This window comes from Vanellus vanellus (assembly GCF_965231255.1).
Source record: "Vanellus vanellus genome assembly, chromosome: 11".
NCBI classification, from domain to species: Eukaryota; Metazoa; Chordata; class Aves; order Charadriiformes; family Charadriidae; genus Vanellus; species Vanellus vanellus.
Genome location: NC_138916.1, coordinates 4,130,374 through 4,152,049, shown reverse-complemented (window position 1 = coordinate 4,152,049; position 21,676 = coordinate 4,130,374). Strand labels below are relative to the sequence as shown.

Sequence of the window (21,676 nt, the reverse complement as noted above, 5' to 3'; positions counted from 1 at the left end):
CAAATAAAATAAAATCACCTGGAGACCAAAGCTACTAGATCCTACCGTCAAAATACCAGATTACGCATTAAATATCTTCAGGAAAGGGAATGAACTTGTAAAGAAATAAGCCCCTTTCACCCTCCTTTTTTTAAGAACAACTTCCTTACAATATTTATTTTCCTTAATAAGAAGAAACAACTTCTGACTGAAATAGTAACATGTAGTAGTTCATGCCTTTCATACAAAAGGGTAGTGAAATGTTTTACAGCTGACTACAATCAACATATGTACGCGTACATAGGCAGGCGTGATTCTGCATAAAACATGTAGGACTCATAGGACAGCAGCAGAGTTCAAGGTGCTTTATACCAATCAGAATAATTTTGCTTTAATCAAAGATACCAAGATATAGCAAAGGGGCTGTTAAGTCTTAATAAATGCATAAAACTTTAATGATACATTTTCATATACTGGTAGGATTTTGGGAACTGACACTTTGGGAAACAGAACAGTAGCTCATCTAAGCCAGTAATGTATTTCCCATATAAAATTATCCAGGATTAAAATCCATCTGCATTAGACCAATTGCAAAAGGCCACAAAAACATTCCACTGTGCTTGCTCTTAGCTATGAAGTCTTAATCAAATTGTGATAACTTACAGGATCCAACTGTGAAAATCATGGATTCAGTCAGTTTCCATGGATATATTTATTGCAGTATGATTTAAAGATTATGTGATATATTAAAAACGTTCAGGTTTATTAAAAAAAACCCAATCCTATTGAAAACTTAGCAGCAATTATCAATAATATGCCACATAAAACATGCCAGAGCAAAAATATTTTTGTGCTTTTATGCTCTCTCACTCACAGAAGCAAATACTAATTATAGGCCAAATCTCAAGAGTGTATGACCTATTCACTAGTTCTCATCATTACAGCCTTATCAAATAGAACAGCACGAATTTTAAGTACTTGTGACTTCCATAAGGGATAGGAGTAACGCGCTTCCTTCAAAAGATGATCACCACATCATTTATCTGTACAGATATTTAATTTTTGTGGTAAAGATTTAGAACTTAATATAACTTCTAATGAACAGAAACAAAAATTATGCATTTTTAAATAGGCGAAGTTTCTGTAATACAAATCCTTATAGTAGAGAGATTACATCCTCAAAGAGTTAACATAAATTATAGGCATATGTTTCTCTATGCCAAAGCCAAAATACTGAAAATCATGATATGCAATCTTCTAGCAATCCGACTGCAAAGGTTAAAACATGCCAATACTTTGCATAACACAAGACCCCATGTATGGTGCAGCGCACACATGCTGTTTCTACTCAGACTCATGAATTTTAACTGCAGGCCAATACAAATGAAACTCATTAGAACTTGTTAGTAAAAGAGAAAAAATGGCATAAGTTCAAAAAGATGTAATCTTTAATCAGCATAAAACGTTTTGTTCATTTTTAGTACCATGCATAGGAACGGTGTGAAGAACATTCCATGTGCCATAAATATATCCACATTAAAGAGTTAACCTACTATAATTTCAGAGTAAAGCATACATAAAATTAAAGCAGTAACAAGACTCTCAAGATGATGAGAAATTAAAGACTTGTAGTTGCTGTAAATCATATACATACCTGCACTCCCCAATATGAATGTTTTCTTTAAGGAGTAGTTTCTAGTAGCTTTACAGTTCTGTCATTGCCACAAACCAGGAATTATCACATCTCAGAGTAATTTTTTAGTATCGATTGGTGAGGTACAGAACAGACTTATTTTCCAAACCAGACACATGCAAGCACATACACTAAACCTAAGCTCAGAAGCATTGTGCCAAAGTAAACCAACAACTAGAAAGGAAGAAAGAAAAAAATACCAACTCACCCACTGTACTCACTCACACAATTCCCCATTAAAGGAAATTCTTTCAGGGCCTTCTTGAGTCTTTTAATCATGTCTTGAAACTCTGGCGAGCCATTGATTCCACAGTGTTCTGATGTGCTACAAGTTGTGCAAGCTGTAAGCAACAGGGCTGAACTCTGCACAGAGTGATACACCTACTGCACCTTAATGTTTACCTTAGGGGGTTGGTCCGGGGGCCTTGCCAAAGCGCCCCAGGAAACCACTTTAGTTACAGCCCTGCCCTCTTAACTCTTCCACTGCCTTCGTGGATGAAAAATAGCTCACGCTCTACTACATCACTGTTTTGGTATGACAGCTATGGTCTTAGTCATGTTAATTAGTTAAAGAAAAGCAGGTTCAAATTTCAAGAGGAGTTTTAAGAACTTTGACTAACCTACTGTTAAAAGTAAATGAATATCTCAAATCTGTATTCCAACCAGTTTTAGTGCCTGAATCTAATACATTTTAAATCATAGCAATTTGATGTCAGGCCATGAAATATGGGGGGGAATGCTTCCCTGTATCTTCCCAGTAAAGACAGAGATGAAGCACGCATACGCAGTGCAGTGACTCAACGCGTAAATTGCCAACCCGTAATCAGCACCAACAGAACACAGGAGGAACAAAAGGGGAAAACATCCTCACCCTGTAAGCTACAAGAACCAAAGTCCCAATCGCTTTTGCTTCATGAAATAGCCTGAGCAGTTAAAACTACTAGTTTTAACTAGAGAAAAGTAGAGCAGCTGATAAACAAGCAGTTCTCCCAGATTAGAACCATTAAAGTCTGATTTTGTGTACCTTTATATCTGCTTGTTGATAGCAAGTGATACTTCAAGCTATCTCCTTATTTGGGATATTTATAGACATTTTGCCAGGATGGATTCTTTGATGCCTTGCATAAGAGCACACATTTAGCTTTTACCATAGTGGGCGCAGTCTCCTCTGTCCAAACCTTTTTCTTTTTCCTTTTTTATTTCAAATCCAAACTTCATAGGAAATGAATTACCTTAGAGAACTCTGCTCCTCGGGCACGTGTGGCTGAAACTAAACAACTATTAAGTTAGCTGAGGGAGCAGCCCTCTGCACATACAGAACGCATTTGTTTTCTTAAGAAGCTGAGATTACGTGCAGCAAAAAAAACTTGCCATAAAAATGACTGTCCTTCAGATAACATCCCATTGAATTCACATACTTGTCATTCACATGTGGGTTAAGCTCAAAATTGTTTTTAAAGTGCTTTTTTTTCTGCAGGGACAAATGCCCCTAACTCCCTCCCTCAAGCTCTCCACCTTCACAGTTTTTGGAAGATGGACAAAAGATGATGTGGTCTAACTTGCCTCGATCTTTTGGGAATAGTAAAAATCCAGAAACAGCCTGTGTAGTATGTTAATTTTTTTAAGGACAGTGGAATCACAGCTACTGCGTGACCTGTATTTTCCTCTATTCAGAGCACACCTTCTCAGTTGGAGTGATTAATACAGCAATGATATGAGGGAGATAAAGTGGAATACTTATAAGAAGTGATTCTGAAAGTACATTCCCGAATTAGGGTCAGATCTAGAGGTCAAGCTGAGGGAGTACAGTGCTCTGTAAGACAGCACATAAATCCAAGTGGCAGAAATTAGTGACAGAAACACAGATAAAGCTGCTGTGGCCTTAGACCCAGCTGAGACCGATCTCCTCCCTCAGTGGACATCAGCAAAGCAGTAATCAATGGTAGTCATACAGTTTGAGATGAGAGCGCCAGACAAGGAAGATGACTTAGTATTACACAAAAAACTGTAACTGTGTAATCTGTAGATATATTTAGTTTCAAAGAGATCCCTTTGAGATCCCCTCAGGCCCTACACTTTTAAGCTAATAAAGCTAGTATAAAGCCTAAATTGACTGAATATTGCTTGAGGAAAAACGCAGGGAGGTTAATGGCCTGAGGGTGGTCAAAGGCCACCTTACATAGGAACTTCTACTCAGAATACAGACTGTATTTCTGGAAAACACTGAGCAAAGATAATCAGTGCCCAGGTTTCAGTCAGAGTGCATTATGGGTACAGAACACCCATTCCAGTGAGTCATGCAGTTCGGTTCCTCAGCACCACCATTAGCCAGAAATAGGCACTTCAGAGGAAAGTGAAAGAAACTTCTCAAATGATAATCTGAAATAACTAAACCATAGAGTTTATTCCTAATTCTTATTATTTAGAAGTTGTCTTAGTCTTGAAGCAAGAATTTATATGTTTTTTAAAAATCTTGTGTAATGCGATGTTTGCATGGATAAAGGGGATACATCTGATAATCCAGTAAAGACATCCTGCTAAGCTCTTTAGTGACAGTGAAACTTGATGGCAATGAGTTCCACAGATTACCTGTGCATCATAAAACAATACATTTTTCTTTATCCATTTTATGTTCTCAGTCCTTCCATTTTACAGACTATATTAGAGGATTGAAGAACAACAATACGTGATTTATCATTTATTAATCTAAATTTATAAAATAATATAGGGTAAAATCCCTTCTACTTAGTTCTTTAAGAGTCCTCGGTGTTTACAAATTTTCACATAAAATGTTACCAAATTTCTTGCTTAACGAACATGCATAATTTCCAATTCTGTTAGCATAGAAATGTTCTACAGAAAAATCTCACAAAAGTTTTTCATTGATGAAACAGGGTAAGACAGATGGTTAATGCTTTTAAAAGCACTGTTGAGCACTGCTGAGTAAGGTAAATAAACCTTGCTGATATCTAGAAAAAAGCAAATCAACATAGATTTGTGAAGGGGGAGTTGATAGTTCCAGCTGAAATTTTTAGGTGAGAATTTCTCCCATTCCAGTAGACTTGCTCAAGCAAGAATTTTCTTTTCAGCTGTGACATCCTTGAATTCTCCTCACCAAGTTATGCAAGCTACACTTAAAAGATATTGGATGCTGGTGAGAACCTTACCTTAAGACTTACACAAGAGGTCCTCTAAACTGGGAAGGACTTTGTTTTAAACAGAGCCCTACTGTGATTTAAAAGACTTTGTTCTTTTCTCAAGTAGTTTCTGAAGCAGCTGTGGAATCTGCAGGATTGGATCAATGACAATGAGAAAGTGGAATGTGGTAGTGGTGGTTATTCCTGCCTGTCTCTGGATGTGATCCTGATCTTAATATATGACTACATTTTTGAAGAACAACGATTCCAGTTGTTTTTACTGAGTAATCTGTTACAACATTCATATTCTTCTAGATATACAGAGCACTCAGCGTAACTTTGTGGCGCCTGTCCCATTGAATCAAGACAGCTTACATGTAAGCTCCGTTCCCTACACTGTTCAGGTTCTCAAGGTCCAGGCCACAGATAATGTGTGCCGTGGCACACCCCTAGCCCTGGTCACCTATATTTCTTTTCCTTAAATAACAGTTACTGGCATAACAGAAATTACTAAAAAACCCACTCAAGAGATAACCCATTTGGGGCCTTTTAAGTCTCAGTGCTCAAAACACCTCACTGGAATTGTCTTTCTCCAATGCCTGTATATGGAAATTCAGTATCTAACTCAGATTCTTGAAATCACATTTGGCTTACTGTAATTCAAGGCAAACAGTGTGAACAGTCGTCAGCAAGCTCAAGGCAATCAGCACAGCAAAAAGCATTTGAGGACCACTTATAGTACTGCAGTGCTTCCATGGCAGGCAGGAACTGTGCAAGTTTTTGGTGAATTTTCTATAAGATTCTCATCCGTCACTAACATTCATGTTAATTTCCGTAGCAGCAATCTGGCTGGAAGTTACTCGAGGTGAACTGCTTGCACTATGAGTGTGGCACTGGGGTAAGATTTGAAGGATAACAAGACATTTCCAAAAGCTCTGATATCTACATCCTCTGATAACTACAGACTCCATGAAAGTGTCAAGTCCAGGGGCTATTTTAACAAAAAATAGCCTTAAAAGGATGCAAATTGCTGAGGTAGTATGTAACTGCAATGGAGAAGCATGCTTTTTAAGAAAAAAACGTGCAAAACAAGTCTTTAAAATATGTATAAGCATTTAACTCCATTTGGAAACAAGATAAAACAACAGGATAGCGATCTTCTGTAGCTATGGAACAACAGAACTCATACCTATCGATCATATGCTGAAATCCTTTTGACAAAGTTACCATCATTTTAGGAATTAGATTGGTAATCTCAACTTTAGCTATTTAGAAAAGCTTTTTTATCTAAACCAGAATGGAATGAATACACAGACCTCACTACTTCAAGGAAGTATTTCAGTAAACATACAATTTTATCTTTAGTTCATCCAAGTCTGGCCCAAAGATCCTAAAAGGAAAAGTTATGGCTGACCTGTAGCTATGAAACAAAACTCTTCAGTTTAACACATAACTGAGATGGAAATAGCTGTGCACAAATCAGTTGTACCTTGATTTATAAAGGCACTGTCATCTAAAACAGTGCTGAATGAGGTTTTAGTTCAGCTCTGATGTGGTTTATGAAGATAGGAAGAATCAGAAAGCTGTGCTGCAGTTTTCTTTTAGGAAATGTCTCAATCTAAAAAACCTTCTACTGGCTAATAAGCAGTGCTCTCTCAATGAAGGAAAAGAGAAACCTTTACCTTGTGAAACTCCAGTAGCAACAGTCTGATCCACAAAAGCCTTTGAAGAATCTTTTTTTTTTTTTAAACTCCTGTGTGGATTCCACACTGTGCTGCACCACCTTCATCAATTACAGTGACTTAGGCCAGAAATATCGTGTTATCTTTTTAGAGGTCAGTTTTAGGTTTTGCCTGAGAACAACTGCTGTATCTTGAACTCCATGTGTTTTAACAACCTGATTTTCATTCCAATTAATGATAAAGCTGATATGATTGCTGGGTTTTAGCAAAAATGTATCCATCTACAAATGTTTTGTAAATTTAATACATTAGGATTTGCTAGCTCCTTTTGAACAACCATATGTGCATCCTGGCATCAAACAGAAACAATCACAGGGATAAAACAAAACCAAGTTCTTTTGTATAACAGAGAGATCGTTTTCAGCTTTCCAAAGAACCGAGTATTTTGCAAGTGCTCTTCAAAGGGAAAAAACTGACCTTTCTAGTGATAACTTTAAATACTTTCAGCCCTGTTTTGTGGTTATGTTATCAATCTTTAGCAGCTTTGTAATCCATTGCAAAGTAAGGAAACATTGTATCTTCATTTAATTTGCTTTCAAGACCCCCCCAGTAATCTGACATTTTTAAAGCTTATCTTATTTTCCAGGTCATCAGTTTAGTTTTTCGGTGAGCTTACTGTTGTTGGCATTCTGAGTTAGAAGTGTCATGTTCATTGATTGCTATCTTCATGTCTTCTGTTTTCCTCTAAGCTTCTGCAAGCTTAACTGAAGATTTTAAACTTCTTTTTCCATGCACGTATTTTAGCCTGAATTAACACTAACCTCTTACTAATACCTGAAGAGTTAACACAAAACAAGTACAGCATCTCCTCTGTTATGTCTCCTGCTTGTGCAAAAATGAAAGTTGACAATCCTGATTCTCACCTACTGGAATATTAAAAACAAAAGACAAAACCCTTAAACAAACAAAAAAGTTAACTTCATTTTTTGGCGCTATAAGGTTTCACTTGGTCTCTTTAACAATATTAAAAAATAAGTAAGAACCCAAATAGCTTAAGGCATCAAATTGCATCAAGGTAACTGAATATAACAACTGAAGGATAAAAGTATTCACTGTCCAGTGTTCCCACATCATATTTCTCAGCACCTCAGTGTATTTTTTTTTAAAATTTGTAGAAACCATAGAACAATATAGTTAGAAAGAAGATATTCCAATTCTAACATTTGGAAAATTCCAATTTTCACCAGGGAAAATTGTGAGATACGGTTTTAGACAACATCATCGTGACTTGCAGAACAATAAAGAGTAAACATACTTTTTGGATTAAGTAAATGAGACAGGAGAGAATGACCAACTGCCTTCAACAGTAAGGGCAGAAATATTTCAGTAATAGTGCAAAAATATTAAAAAACCATTACAACAGCACCATCTCTAGGGTAGTCTAAAAACAAGTGCCAACTATGACTGCAGCCATTAGCCTCTTACTGCCATTTTACCATGGAGATAAGCAGCTGCTCCTTTCTGACTGGTTCCCCTGTCACATCAGCGAATTGATCTGGCTCAAAAATAAGTGCAAAGTTATTTTTCCCTTGGATCACTTCCCCACTCTGGTTCATGATAGGTGACAACATGAACTGTCTTGCCAGCACAAGAGCAGAGCACTAAGAAGGTGGGAGCGAGTGAATCTCTTGATAGCAATGTACGTGGTAACACTGCTAAAAAAAATGTTGGTACATCCTCATTTTCTCTAGGTTCCCCTGGAGATAACAAAAAAAATGGGTTCCTCTAAAGGGGGTTGGTTGAGAGCTTTAACTTGCTCTCTAAAGCTGCCTACCTCTCCCCGTTTAATTTAGGGTACGTCTAGCGAGACTGGACTCCTGTCAATGGTTATTCCAGCCCTGGGTACACTCCCCACTGTCTTCAGCTTTAATATGCACTGTAAATACAGGGACACTCCCCTTTTGTCATGGCCCACACCCCTGTATTATTGTGGTACTGTACAACTTGCAGAGATGCTGAATGCTTACAGCTTCTACTGACTTCAGTAGTTTGTGAAAGTGCTTGATGTTTCTCAAACTCACACCCACTATTTGTACTGGGATTTTTTTTAAACCCCTATTTTTAAATTTTCATGTACTTTTTTCTTAAATAAACTTCTTGACCCTGAGATTGCCATTCACCAAGTCTGCAGAAACTGATGGTACACTAAGGTTTTGGAGACCATCCTATCTTGTATTTGGGGCAATTACTTAAAATGTAAATCTACAGAAACCAGCTTTACATCGCACTTTGATAAACCCTATCACCACCTTACATTACAAAACCCAAAGCTGTCTGCATCTGACAAAAGGCAAACAGTCTGAAAAGTAGTCCTGATCTTCATGAGAATGCTCTATCAGTGCTCCCAAGATGTGATTTAAAAGTGATTTAATTACACTTGGTGCAAATGGTGACTCTTGGTTAGTTTGAGACATAGTTATTTTACTTCAAGACAAGCAGCAGTCAGTTTATGGTAAACTCAAACTATGCTGACACAGATTTCTATTAGTTTAAGCCAACTTTAAAACCATTTTAACTAAAAATTACTGCAACTGTCTTGCATAGACAACGGAGAAAGAAACCCAAAGAACACTGCCATGATACATTTTCTAAGGCTCACACATAGCTCAAACTTTACAAAAGGGTTAATTTCCTCCCACTAGGTTATTGTTATAATGAATGAAATAATGCAAGTTTGAAGCTATTTTGGAATTGGTTTGTATAATAACGTTGGAAGACATGTTTTAATACATCCGCAGCTGCAGCCTGTAGTCAGTGAAAATGCATACTGTGCCCATGTCACTTCAACAAATGTCTCTGGCCCTCTTAGGTTATGCACTGTCATGAGATGTACGAACTCAGTGGTATGTTGAAAATTTGGAAATAAACATGGTTCTTCGTATTCAGAGACAACCAAGAAAGCATGTGTACCCTTGATAAGGGAACAAACAGACGACCTAAAATCTTCAACTACCATGAACTTATAGGAGTAAAGTAAATATCTACTGGCCAAATACTTTCACAGAAATTGAAACAACAAATCATTTTAGTAAATTCTGTTTAAAAAAAAAAAATTAAATCACTGAGCAAACTTGTCAGGCAGAAATGGAGCAACCAGCTCTACTGAGTCCAATACTGTTAGAGAACAAAAGGCCTTGCAAAACAGAGATAGATTATTTTATAGATAATCTTATTCTATTATAACTTTTTTACATGGATTATTTTGGGAGTGATGCAGTGATGTTGCAGTGTAGCATCAAGTTAATTAGCGTCTCTTGTATTCTTGGGTATGTGAGATTAAGTCAGCACACCACCTTTTATGAGTCACAGATCTTTTAATTTCTATTATACTTTTCAATATCTGCCTTCTATTTTTGCAGAGAAATTCTTTAGTTTCCTATAACATAAGAACACTTTTTAAAACTAGAAATTCAGGAGAATGTATCTGATTCAATGTAACACGGCTATTGTGACATATTAGTAAACCTGCAATACAAACTCCAAATATGACTGTTTCTCGTAATTTTTTTTTAATCTTTTAGGATATCCAATGTAATGCAAAGATTTAAAAAATATGCTCTAAGTTACCTAAAATAAATATACTTTGAAAAATTTACACTTAATGCAATAAAACTCCTTAATTTCTTCCTTTTTCAGCAGTATATACAGGAAAGTTCACAACTGAGTAAAATGACTAAAAAAGATGAGCAGGTTACCTGGGGATTTTCTTGGGAATCTGAGGTGGTGATGAATGGCTCGCTATTTTCTGTTCAGAGTTCTCTGGAGATTTTTCCTGTGTTTCTTCTTTGTCTTTTGCTAGTGCATCTGCAATAGCAGATTCCGCTCCGCTCCTGTTGTAATGATCGGCCTTCGGTTCAGCTTGGGCCGGTTCACATCTATACATGAAAACAATCGACGGCTTCTCACTGGAGTCTGACTTTGCCTCGCTGAACCAGTGATGACGTTGAACTGGAGGAGGGGGGAGCATATGGATAACAGTTCCATCAAGACCCACCAATTTTCCTTTCTCTCTTTCTTTCTCTTTGTCTTCCTCATCGTCAGTTTTTCTGCGGCGGAAGAAGCTCTTAAACGATATCCAGCGTTTGGGTTTCGCATCGGCAGCTCGGCGACCTTCTGAATGGAGGATTGATTCAGCCTCCGTTGACCTGGTAGGACTGTTTGGTTTGGTCCAATTGCTGAAATGTTTCTGCAACAAGTTACTTGCATGATAGGGTGAAGAAGTGGACCGTGGAGGAGGAAATGGCGGTGGTTGCTCTGTTTTGGGACTTGTGGTATTTGGGATAGCTCTCATTGGCTTTGGAGAGTGAGTGGCAACTGGCTGTGAAAGTGAATCTTTTTGCATTTTAATGGCAGCATTTTCCACTGTCTTGGATGAGTCTATTTCAGACTGGGAAGTAAACAGAGATTTGGGTCGTACCAGGGTGTTTTTAGTAGCATCTGCATCTGGGGGTAAGGAATACAGCTCTTCTACACTGCAAGACTTGGGTCCAGACTGAGGCGTTTCTGGAGGAGACTGCGGAGGCTGGATAGAAGCCACAATCTGTGAAAGCACCGTGCTTGCATTCTCTCTACCGCTGCTGCTGCCAACAGAAGCCTCTGGTGTTACGTCTATTTTTGCTGCAGGCTCTTGTGTTGTCTTTTGAACTCTTGATGGGGAGCTGTGGTCAGAACTATGACTTCTCTGTGGCGATATCTGACTTTTACCGAGACAGCTATTAAACTCTTGGACCTTTTGAGCCACAGAACCCAGCCTGCATTCAGAGCTATTAGTCACCCCCTTTGCTTGGGAAAATTCAGTGGGTTTACTTCCTGTGGCTTCCGTCATTTTGCTTTCTGTTTCTATTTCTTCATATGTGTGGCTTATTACACTAGTAGTTTTATCTTTGATGGATAGCTCTCCACTGGTCCCTAGAAAACTTTTATAGATAGCCAGGTTATCATATGCATTTGGATTGATTACAATGGGAACTTTAATTGCATTTTTGGAACTCTTAGCGTAAGTGGGCTCATCATGAATGATAATAGGAAAAGGTGGCATGCCAGCATTATTGTAGCTGTTGAATTTTATCTCCGATAAATTGGGAGATTTAACTGGGATAGTTTTTGAAGAAATGTTTGTAGCTGTAGGTGAAGTAGGAGCTGACTTGTGGCTTGTCTTCCTGGGAGGAACAGAAGGTCCTGAGCTGTTAGCAATTAACTCCACCTTAGGTATCTTCTGCCTTGGACTAGTACTAGAAGTCCACACTTCTTGATATCTGATTGCACTGGATTTTTTAGGATTAGCATTTACTCGTACAGGTGATGCTGCAGAGGATATAATAGGTGTGCCTGGAGTTACTGGTGAGCTTGGGTTAGATGATGTAGTTTTGGTTTCTGAGGTTTCATTCTGATTCTCCTTACATTCATTGGTCATGGCAGCTGATACATCTACTACGGTATATGGCTTGCAGACTGGTTGTTCCATATTCACCACCCTGTAAGGTTTAGCTTGCTCTTCCACAGGCACCAAATTTATAGTTACAGCTTGACCAGCAACATCTGAAGAACTTTTATTCTCTTGCTTATCAGTCTGCACAGCAATTTTGCCATCCTTCTCTTCCAGTCGAAGTGCGAGGACTGCCTTATGAGTTTCTAGACTTTTCGGAACCGTTCTGGGAGCTTTTGACACATCCTTCACTTGTTGATTATCACAAAGACTTTCATATTCTGGTTCAATCACTTTGAGGTCCTGAGGAGTACTAGGAGATAACCCTCCATTGCAGAACTTCTGTGAAGAACTGCTGGTTGTTCCAGAACGAGACTCTTCTGTCAAAGAAGAATCAGGAGATGTAGAATCAGAAGATACCATGCTCTGCATGCTCTCTTGCCCATAAAAAATCACAGTCTCTTCCCCGTAACCATTTAAAATTTCATCGTAACTGTCGTCATAATCTACTGCACAGATCCGCTGGAGAGACTTGTTTCTAAGAGGCACAGTATTCCATTTTTTGTCAACACAGAACTGAACAGGAGATAGGGTGTTAGCTCTAAAATTAGCAAAGCGAGGTTGGCCCCTCATACGAATTTCCATTGCTAGCAACTCTTCATCACTTTCATCCCAGCTCTCATGCTCTTCTTGCATGCTGCCAAAAAACGTGTCATCCTCACTCTCATCTCCACTAGAGAACTCTGGATAACAGAAACGTCCACCTTCATTACTTATTACTTCAGTGCTTCCACTCAGAATAACGTGCTTACTGTGTGAATCCTTCATTCCGCCCATCATGCAGCTTGGAGGGATCTTTCTTTCCAACGATCTTTTATAACAATTATTTATTCTTCCCAAGAAGGTTTCTCTTGAGTTCGTTTCATTTCCAGTTAGCTGAGGTGTGGTATCCAAACCCGCAATCTCCTTCAAAACTTCTGTCAGTCCATTATTATTGTTATTTGGTATCTTACCTACACCATCGTTGCTGCCATAAGGCCTATGAACTTGGCTATAACCTTCAATTTCATCTTCATTATTATTGTTCAGTGGTTTTTTGTTCGAGACAGCTTTGTTTCGGTTCCAACCTGCAGGCACTGATTTATTCTCACAATGATCCAGTGTGCTCATTTCGCCACATACACCCTGCCCATCTACTACCATCATGGTGGGTTTCACAGCTATAGTGGGTTTCTTTGCCACAGGTGGTCGGAAATTCCCTGTATTTCTCCCACGATGGCTGTTACTTTGATTTGCATTGGTTTTCAGATTTCCATGCGAGAGGGTTTTTTTTTCAGATACAGGGGGTAACTGATGCAAGCTTTTAGGCTTGAAGCAGTTCTTACATTCACCAGGTTTCCAGACGTGTTCAGTGAAAGTGTTGCAAGCAGACATTTTCCCAGAGCTTTGCGCTTGATGCTGTGCTGTTCAGTGCATGGTAAGAATTTCATCCATATGCTTCCACTCTTCACTTAGTATGGCTACTGTTTTGAGCAGTGATCAATCTGAAACACAAAAGAGAACAAGGATAAGAATGGGGAAAAAACAGGTTGATCATGATACTTACATTTTCTACACTATGAACGACTCGGAATAAGCAAGTAGCCTTTTCCTGATGTCTTGGCTCTTTTTATGTAAGTTTACAGAACTATGTAACTGAAATGCAAAAAAAGTTGCAAACATCGTTCTTCTCATACATAAAGAATGAAAACTTTGGCAGCTAGGCCCTGTATTACTGAAAGCAGGGAAAGAAAGAGAGAAGTGGCAATGACTAGTTCAGGACAATCGACCTTTAATTTTGCCCAATAAAACAAATGCTAGGAAGAGGATACAAAACCAAAGGTTAGTGCACATTGCTTTCAACATAACTACTTAAACATGAGACAGGAAAGTAAGCGTATGTTTACTCTCCTAAATGCAATTGAGATCGTTTGTTTTAGCTTCACATGTGAATGAGCTCAGCTTAAGTGACAAAATATGTTCAAGCAATTCCAAACTCTGCCATTTTAGTGCTTTTTTTCATCAGAGTCAAATTATAACTGGACAGGTATTTCGGCTGAAGGGACTGGCTGGGCTGCAATCTTGGAAAAGTCAGATAAAAATGCGGGGGAAACCTTTCTGGGAAGTCACTGTTTCTTCTCCTTTAGCTTACAATAGTGGCAATAAACCATTCTTATATCCTCAAAACAAAGCTGTGGATTTTTAGTCCCCGATTTGTTTCACATGTAGCTTTCCTACCTAACCCCCTCCAGAAATAACAATTGAAAAAGAACTGAGAATCTCTTTCAAAGAGAACCTTTTTATTTTCTGAAACGATCACCCTTAAGTAAAAACCAAACACGAATCTGCGGTGCTTTATAGTCCTTGAAGTATCCAGGATTTGAGAGTTTAATGAATTAATGCCTGAAGATTTTAAGCCCTCTAAGCCAAATCCACAAGTCTTGTCTCTTTGTCACTGTTGCATAACTCAAATTATAGGAGACATTTCACTGAGGTGAAAGAATTTGTATGTCCACTGCTACTTCTGTAAACGCAGGCATTGAAAATCAATAATTTTATATTCTTACAGGCTTCGGGTGAAAATATACTTGATCACACAGGTACACTGAATAGTTATTAATAAACCCATTCAGTTAAAGATGCAGCTCTCTACGGAGCCGTGGTTCGTAACTCAGCAGCAGGATGGCTATGCTGGAATTCACCACGGGCACAACTGGTTTTCATCAGCATAGCAAACAATAGAAACCATTAGTAAAACTGACACTTGTATGAATTTGTCAGTCTCCTCACGTACTGCTCTGTGTTTTGGCAAAGGGCTGTCCTATGCTGGAAAACTCCAATATAGCAATCCTGTTCCAACACCAGATGGGGCTGAAGTCTAACACTATTAGAGTATCTTCAGACACATCCGTGGTATACCAGGGCTATCATATTTCATATGCTGACTAAATATATTTCCAGACAAAGCTTTTTGCCAAAAAGTCAGTGCCAAAAGCTTTCTCTGTATGATGTAAGAGATAGAAAGTCTGCCAGACAGAGATCTACCCAAACTTTCAGCCTTTGTTTTATATATACGGAGTAAAATGCCTTTGTATTTAATTTGATCTCTGCCAAGATTTGATGCTTCAACACTTTGCAAGCCCAAATATTTTAAGGAGAAAAATTACATTAAGAAATATTTCTCCCAAAATCAGAGAGAGAGAGAGCAGGATCGCACACATACTAGAATTTTATACTCTGGTTAGCTCCTTCTTTTCATGTATTTAAGAGATAAAAGGAATAAAGTTACACTAATGGGAATCTAAATGAATTGGGTTTTTTTGAAAATATATTTCTCCATTACATAAAAACTCTGAACAAACAATTTAAACAAGAGGGTTAATGCATATATGTGTGGTTTTTAAGATTTAACTGGGTGATATTATTTCTCCAAAATTGCAGAAACTGCACTTGCTGTAGAATCCCATCACAAACCAGACAGGTTTATGGCCTTCCAGGCTAAGCATTTCCTGCTAATAACGCTGGGGTAGAAATGAGAAAGCACTCTATTGCACACCTTCATATGACTACATTTTTATGTTTTCCCATTGGCTGTACTCACTCTCATTTGCTCAGATACACTGGTACTGATCAGTTTTCCTCTAACCCAAATGAGTGCTACGCTCAACGTATCAAGTGAACTACAGGAAATTTAGCAGAACCGCAACACAACTCTCCAGTTGGAGTAAGGACTACTGCACAGTCATAGCTCTGTGCAAACATACATCCCACCTCCCAGGAGTACCACCTGCCGCAGTTTAGCTTAAAAATAAAATACGTGTTGACATATCTCTGTAAATGCAGACACATAACTTGTACACAGAAAAATACATAAGACACGTATAGACATTTTAGATTTTTTGCTCTTCATCACCTAATGGAAATGGTTTAATCACAACCACGCTCTCTAATGTGACTTTTGACACAGTCTGTGAAACAGACGAGACACTGACTTCTCAGGATTGTAAACTACAGCTGGGTTTCCAGCTGGCTTCAGCAGGGGCAGGATGAGCAGTTCCTGCAGCATGCCCTTACAGCTGCAGGCAGTGGCAAAAAGAGGAAATACGCACCTTCAAACGAGAGGAAATGTATCTTAAGAAAACAACCAGAAGAATTCCAACATTGTATTACTTTCATACTTTGAAATCAGAAGCACTCCTATGCTACTATGAATTAAATTCATAGTGACCTTTATATGTCTAAACAAGTATTTGCATTCTAAAAAAAATTCAGGCAATTTCTTCATTGCTGTAGAACTAAAAATGATTTTTCGGATGTTTTTCCCTCCCTTTAAAGAAAGTACATTTACCGTTTCAACTACAGATTTCCTATTATGAGTGATAATTATAGTGAGAGATATTATGAGTGATAAGAGAAACAAAATCTTCTTTCAGTATTAAAAAATGTAAAATATTCTTCGCGTGTTCAGGCTATTGCTTCTGTTGCTGTTAACAGCAGCTGCATCTTGGCAGGGGGCAGCAGAGTCCATCGAAGGTGATGAAAATGCACACAAATACAACAAGAAAAAAATATCCTGACATTGTTCATGTCTAGATTCTTACCCTTCTCTCCAAAACAAAGAAGGTCAACAAGAGATCCAGGCAGTCACACATCAGATCTCTCAAGCTGCTACAGTGATCATGTTTCTTTTCTTCTGTAACTTCCCTGCTTCCATGACAGCCCATGTAACTGCTAAGGAACGGGAATGTGTTCTCTGCAGAGCTCCTGCCTCTTCTGAAATGAGTAGTTCGGATGACGGAACTTACTTGAAGATACTCAACTGCCGCAAAATCAAGTTGGTAACAACCTCAGATGTTAAATACAAAACAGCATTAAGCTTCTAAAGAAAGCATTAGCAGTAAATACGTAATATCAACGTTGTGCATTTCATCCCTGTATCTCAAAGCCTTTTCTGTAAGTTGATAAACATAACTATTCAGAATTTATACACGGAAACACTGCAGTGCAGTGATGATAAGTAACTAAAATCCACCAAGTGAGTCAGTGACAGGAATAAGTACAGACAGACAAGTTCTGCTCCTAATGTGGTGCTGCAGCCAGCAGATCGTGATACTTCATTCACTAAACGGTTGAGTCAGCACAGACAGTTTATCAGCTTTAAAGGCCAAATCACTCTTTCTGTAAATGAGAATAATGCTCCTCATTTCAGCAGATACACAACTGCACACAGGAGGGCTCAGTCTGGCCCTGTTAAGTTGATATCAAACAAACAAACACAAAAGCATATTTCACTTTCCAGGTCAGAGGGAGAAGATGACAGATGCAGAGTTGCAGTGCAGGGATGAAGTAATCAGCTGAGATACCCTCATGTCAGGAAACTGAACCCTGCGTGGAAATGCAGAAGTATTTTTGTGGCTCTTATTTGTGGACATCATCTTTGTTGAGTGCACAAAGATAGCAATAAACATGCATTTCAGGCATTTTCCCTTTGTTCTAAGTAATTTCAGGCTGGCGGGTCTCCCTTAGATGCATGCTGGCTGAATCACAATGAAGGCCTTCTCCAGTAATACTTTATACTAACATAATCCAATTAAAAGGAACTTAATTGGTGTGCAACATTCCCTACAATTTCAACATTTTAAAAATGAATAGTCTCAGTAAGTACCAGATGGTGACACGCACTAATTAATCAGGCCTGCTCAATGAATGAGCATATTAAAATGAATGCACCTATTAGACATGTGTTTTCAATGCTGTATGCTGCAAAAAAACTCCCCTTAAATGAATGCCTGCTATATTACTGAGCAATATGCACAAGTGTGCATTTCATCATTTCTAACTGTAACACTATCACTCTTTGATCTCTCCTTAGATCACGAGATACTTGGTACAGATTTCCTTTTGTTTGTCTTCCTCCAGGGAAAAGGCATTTAGCTTTAGCTTTGCTATCCATGAAAATCCACTGCAATTTTTATGCTGCAGAATAAATTGCATTGATCGGCCTTCTTATCAGACAACATCCAATAAATTGCTACTGAACAACCCACCGACCTCCCACCATTGACAGGCACGTCCTCAGATGGAAAAACCCATGAATGGCAATCCAGGCTAGGTTTCCTGTATAGGAGTGCCCAAACACCACAAAACCACTACGGCTTTGTGGTTTTGTCTGAACCACTTACAGGGATCTGGATAGTCACCGATCATCATAAACAATGGTGTAAGTCCAACAGAATAAGAATAAAGCGGTGGTTATTCTTTGCCAGTATCTGATTTCTGTTTCTTTTAAACTTTAACATAATTGTAAACGTTTTAAGAGACTTTTTGGAAAAATGGAAATGCTCCACATTGCTTCACATATGGTCCTGCTTGGGTGGCAATGGGCTGTAGAAACACTCCATCTCCCAGACAGCATCAAGATTTACTGACTTAGAGCCACCGAACCATCTAGCATAGATGAATGGGACCACAAACAAATGTGACATGCTAATTAGGGCTTTTTTGTCCTTCATGCCATAAAAAAGCAGGTTGTCTTAAATTTTACGTAATTTGTCCAAATTCAAAGGAAAGCAAAACCCCAAGTGAAGCTAACTGCAACATCTGTTAGATGCACGAAACAACGCAGAGAGAAGAGCTTCACCACCAGAGAATCATGGTCCCAATCTGAAGGCGTGTTGAGAATCACACTTGGTTACATTCAGTACATGGATGCACTGTGCTTTGAATAACCTTGTAGCACTTCTTAATGAAACGGCAATCAAACAAGGGGAAGAAAAAAAGAAGGAAAAAGATACTGTATAGTACCACAGCAGAGTTTGGAAATAAAAGCTAATGTGTCGATATTAAAAAATGGGAGTAGCACACTCACAGGTCCCATAGCACTTCACAAAGGTGAATGAGTGTTTTATAATATAGATTTTTGTAGAGAGGAAGAGTGACTCACAATTTGGTGAAAGATCAAGAAACAGACCGTGAATTTTAAGTGCGATGCCCTGTTCAGTCACAGCACTTACTTCACATGAGGTATGCCAGGAAAAAATGTGAAACTAAGTAGCGACAAAAGGCATTATGGACTGCCACAATTTTATTCCCCATGCAGACTAATATTCACCAAATATTGGGTCATTGTAACAAGCCAGAACTGTTACTATGGCAGATAGCACAGATGGAAATTTCCATAAATGCTAGACATTATCACTTCTGTTACAGAAAGAAAAGTTCTATCTTGTTGGGAATAAGTTTTTTCTTCGTTCCTTCCAGTCAGAACCAAGTGCCCTGGTAACCGTCCAAGGCCGTAAAATGACAGTTCTGCAGCAAATGCAGTGAATCTGCAGCGGATATTGAGGAGGCAATGACCTAGACTAAAAAGCTGACAACTTACTTTAGAACCACTCTTCAGCACCATGGTACTGTGCTGCTGAGATATAAGGGGTATGATGGATGGATGGAGAGGACAAAGCTTCTACCTGAAGTACTGAAAAAACCCCTAGTTGCAAACTTGCTGCAAGACAGCACGAAACAATCAGGAAAACAACTGCAAACTCTTTCTGTTTTTTAACCTCCCATGCTGTATTTTCCCTCGTTTAAAGAGTTTAAATTACATAAATATTTCATAAAACTAAGTGAGTGAAGGAAACCCTTGAATGTTTTTTCTACCTAAAACCTGTAAGAATAAAACATGATAGAAATAACCAATGAACTGGAGCAAAAACCTGCCTAGGGCTAGACAATCTGTAATGCTTCAGAAGAAAACAGGCAGTTCTTTACAATTTACCTAACCCAAACAGATAATGCCACAGACCAGGGAAAAGGCAAGAAATATCCTCAGAATCTACCCAGGTAATCTAATTAGATTCTGCATCATCACATTGAGAACACAAACCCCAATAACAAGGACAAGCTGTCACGTTTGGTGCTGAGGCCCAGTAGAGCAGCCAAGGCACGTATTTGAAGAGGAACTCTTCTGAGTTCCAATAAGAAGAGACTCTTTCACTGGAGAAAACTATTAAAAATATTTTTTTCCTTTTGGAAAAAAAATCATCATTTAGCGTTAATAAAACTTAAATTTATAAAGACCATTCAGACATACATATATGATCATATTATAATGATCATTCAGACAGTGCTGCACAGTATATTCTTTAGGGATACCTTTTACTTGCACAGAAAATGAGTTTTCATTTTTTACTTTTTTAAAAGAAAAACCCAGTAAGATATGCCAGACTTGTAAATAGTTTATCTTGCTTCCTGAAAAGAGCTGTGTACAACATTCTAAGACCTAGCAGCAAATTAAGGGTAAGTGCATCAGCTGACAGGAACATGCATGATAATGATAATTAAAAAAAATAAAATCCTCAATTTCAGTGCATTTAAATTTTTCCCAACTCTGTTTAAGCAAAATTATGAGAATTAAGCCCTTCACAGCATATTAAAAATGCACCAGTACAACTATACCTTGACCAATCTCATTATCGTCGATTTACCTTTCTTGGGCTCACTTGAAATCCTGCCCTTTGATCTTTTTTGCCTCTTATTTAACCACACAAAACCATCTAGAAGAATAAACTTCACCAAACCTTTACTAAACCTCTCCAGAATGCATTCACAGTAAACAACAATGAAATACCTGAAAAACATTATACTGCTTCTACAGTTACAAACCCCAGTAATGGTTGTGGTTATCCTTCTGCTGAGCACAGCTTGAGAATGAAAACAGTGTATATCATCTCTGCATTATTGAATCCATCCATTCTGCAACTTCAATTTACTTAAAACTCTCTCCCTTGGACTACTGCAGCCTCTGGCTCCCAAGATCTTTACCCTGAACCCCTGATGCAGCAAAACCCACAATTGCCAAAAATATATCAATTTCAGTTTTGCAAAGTAACTTGTGGATAGCAAAATACAAAATAGCATTAGAAAGTATGTGAAGAATCTTACTAAAAAGTAGCCAAAGACAAACAGAACACTGTAGTATCAGGAGCAGATAACTTCTGAGAAAATTAGTGGATTGCAGCCAGTGTAAGAGGTCAGCTATAATACAGAAGATAAAACACGCTGCAGAGAAGCCAGATGATTACTCCCCATCAGTCTCAACCCCCTCCCCAAGATCGTTACGAGTTATTAAATGAAGACTTGAGAGAATTAAGTTTAAAAAGGATGAGGGGTAATGGTTTTAAATTGAAAGAGGGGAGATTTAGATTAGGGATTAGGAAGAAATTCTTCGCTCTGAGGGTGGTGAGGCACTGGCGCAGGTTGCCCAGAGAAGCTGTGGCTGCCCCATCCCTGGAGGTGTTCAAGGCCAGGCTGGCTGCGGCTTGGAGCAACCTGGGCTGGTGGGAGTGGTCCCTGCCCAGGGCAGGAGGGTTGGAACTAGATGACCATTAAAGTCCCTTCCAACCTAAACTAGTCTATGAAAAATAAACCACGATCAGCCGTTATAAGAAATAAGATATTAAAAATAACTGATAAACTAAGAGCAACAGCACAGTAGGACTGGACTGTGTAAAGCCAAGAACTGTGGAGAAACTTGAGAGCCAGGTGGCTAAGCAACACATAAAGTTATGTGGCCCTTTATCATCGGAGCCAGTAGAGCAAGGAGCTAAGCACCGCAGGAATAGGACTTGGTTTTATCATGACCTCTGTGAAGGAAACTTGCTCT

The 21,676-nt window shown here is 38.5% G+C and overlaps 1 protein-coding gene across 1 annotated transcript in view; it reads right to left on the bottom strand.

Moving 5' to 3' along the window:
• The window catches only part of PEAK1 (pseudopodium enriched atypical kinase 1), a 62,457-nt gene that overhangs the window by 19,609 nt on the left and 21,172 nt on the right, over positions 1-21,676 (bottom strand). The window contains exons 2-3 of the mRNA XM_082489066.1: positions 10,247-13,520; positions 1,881-1,997 (exon numbers count right to left, since the gene is read on the bottom strand). Of these exons, the coding sequence (XP_082345192.1) occupies positions 1,881-1,997; positions 10,247-13,410 (3,281 nt within the window). The 5' untranslated portion in view covers positions 13,411-13,520. The remainder of the gene's footprint in view (positions 1-1,880; positions 1,998-10,246; positions 13,521-21,676) is intronic.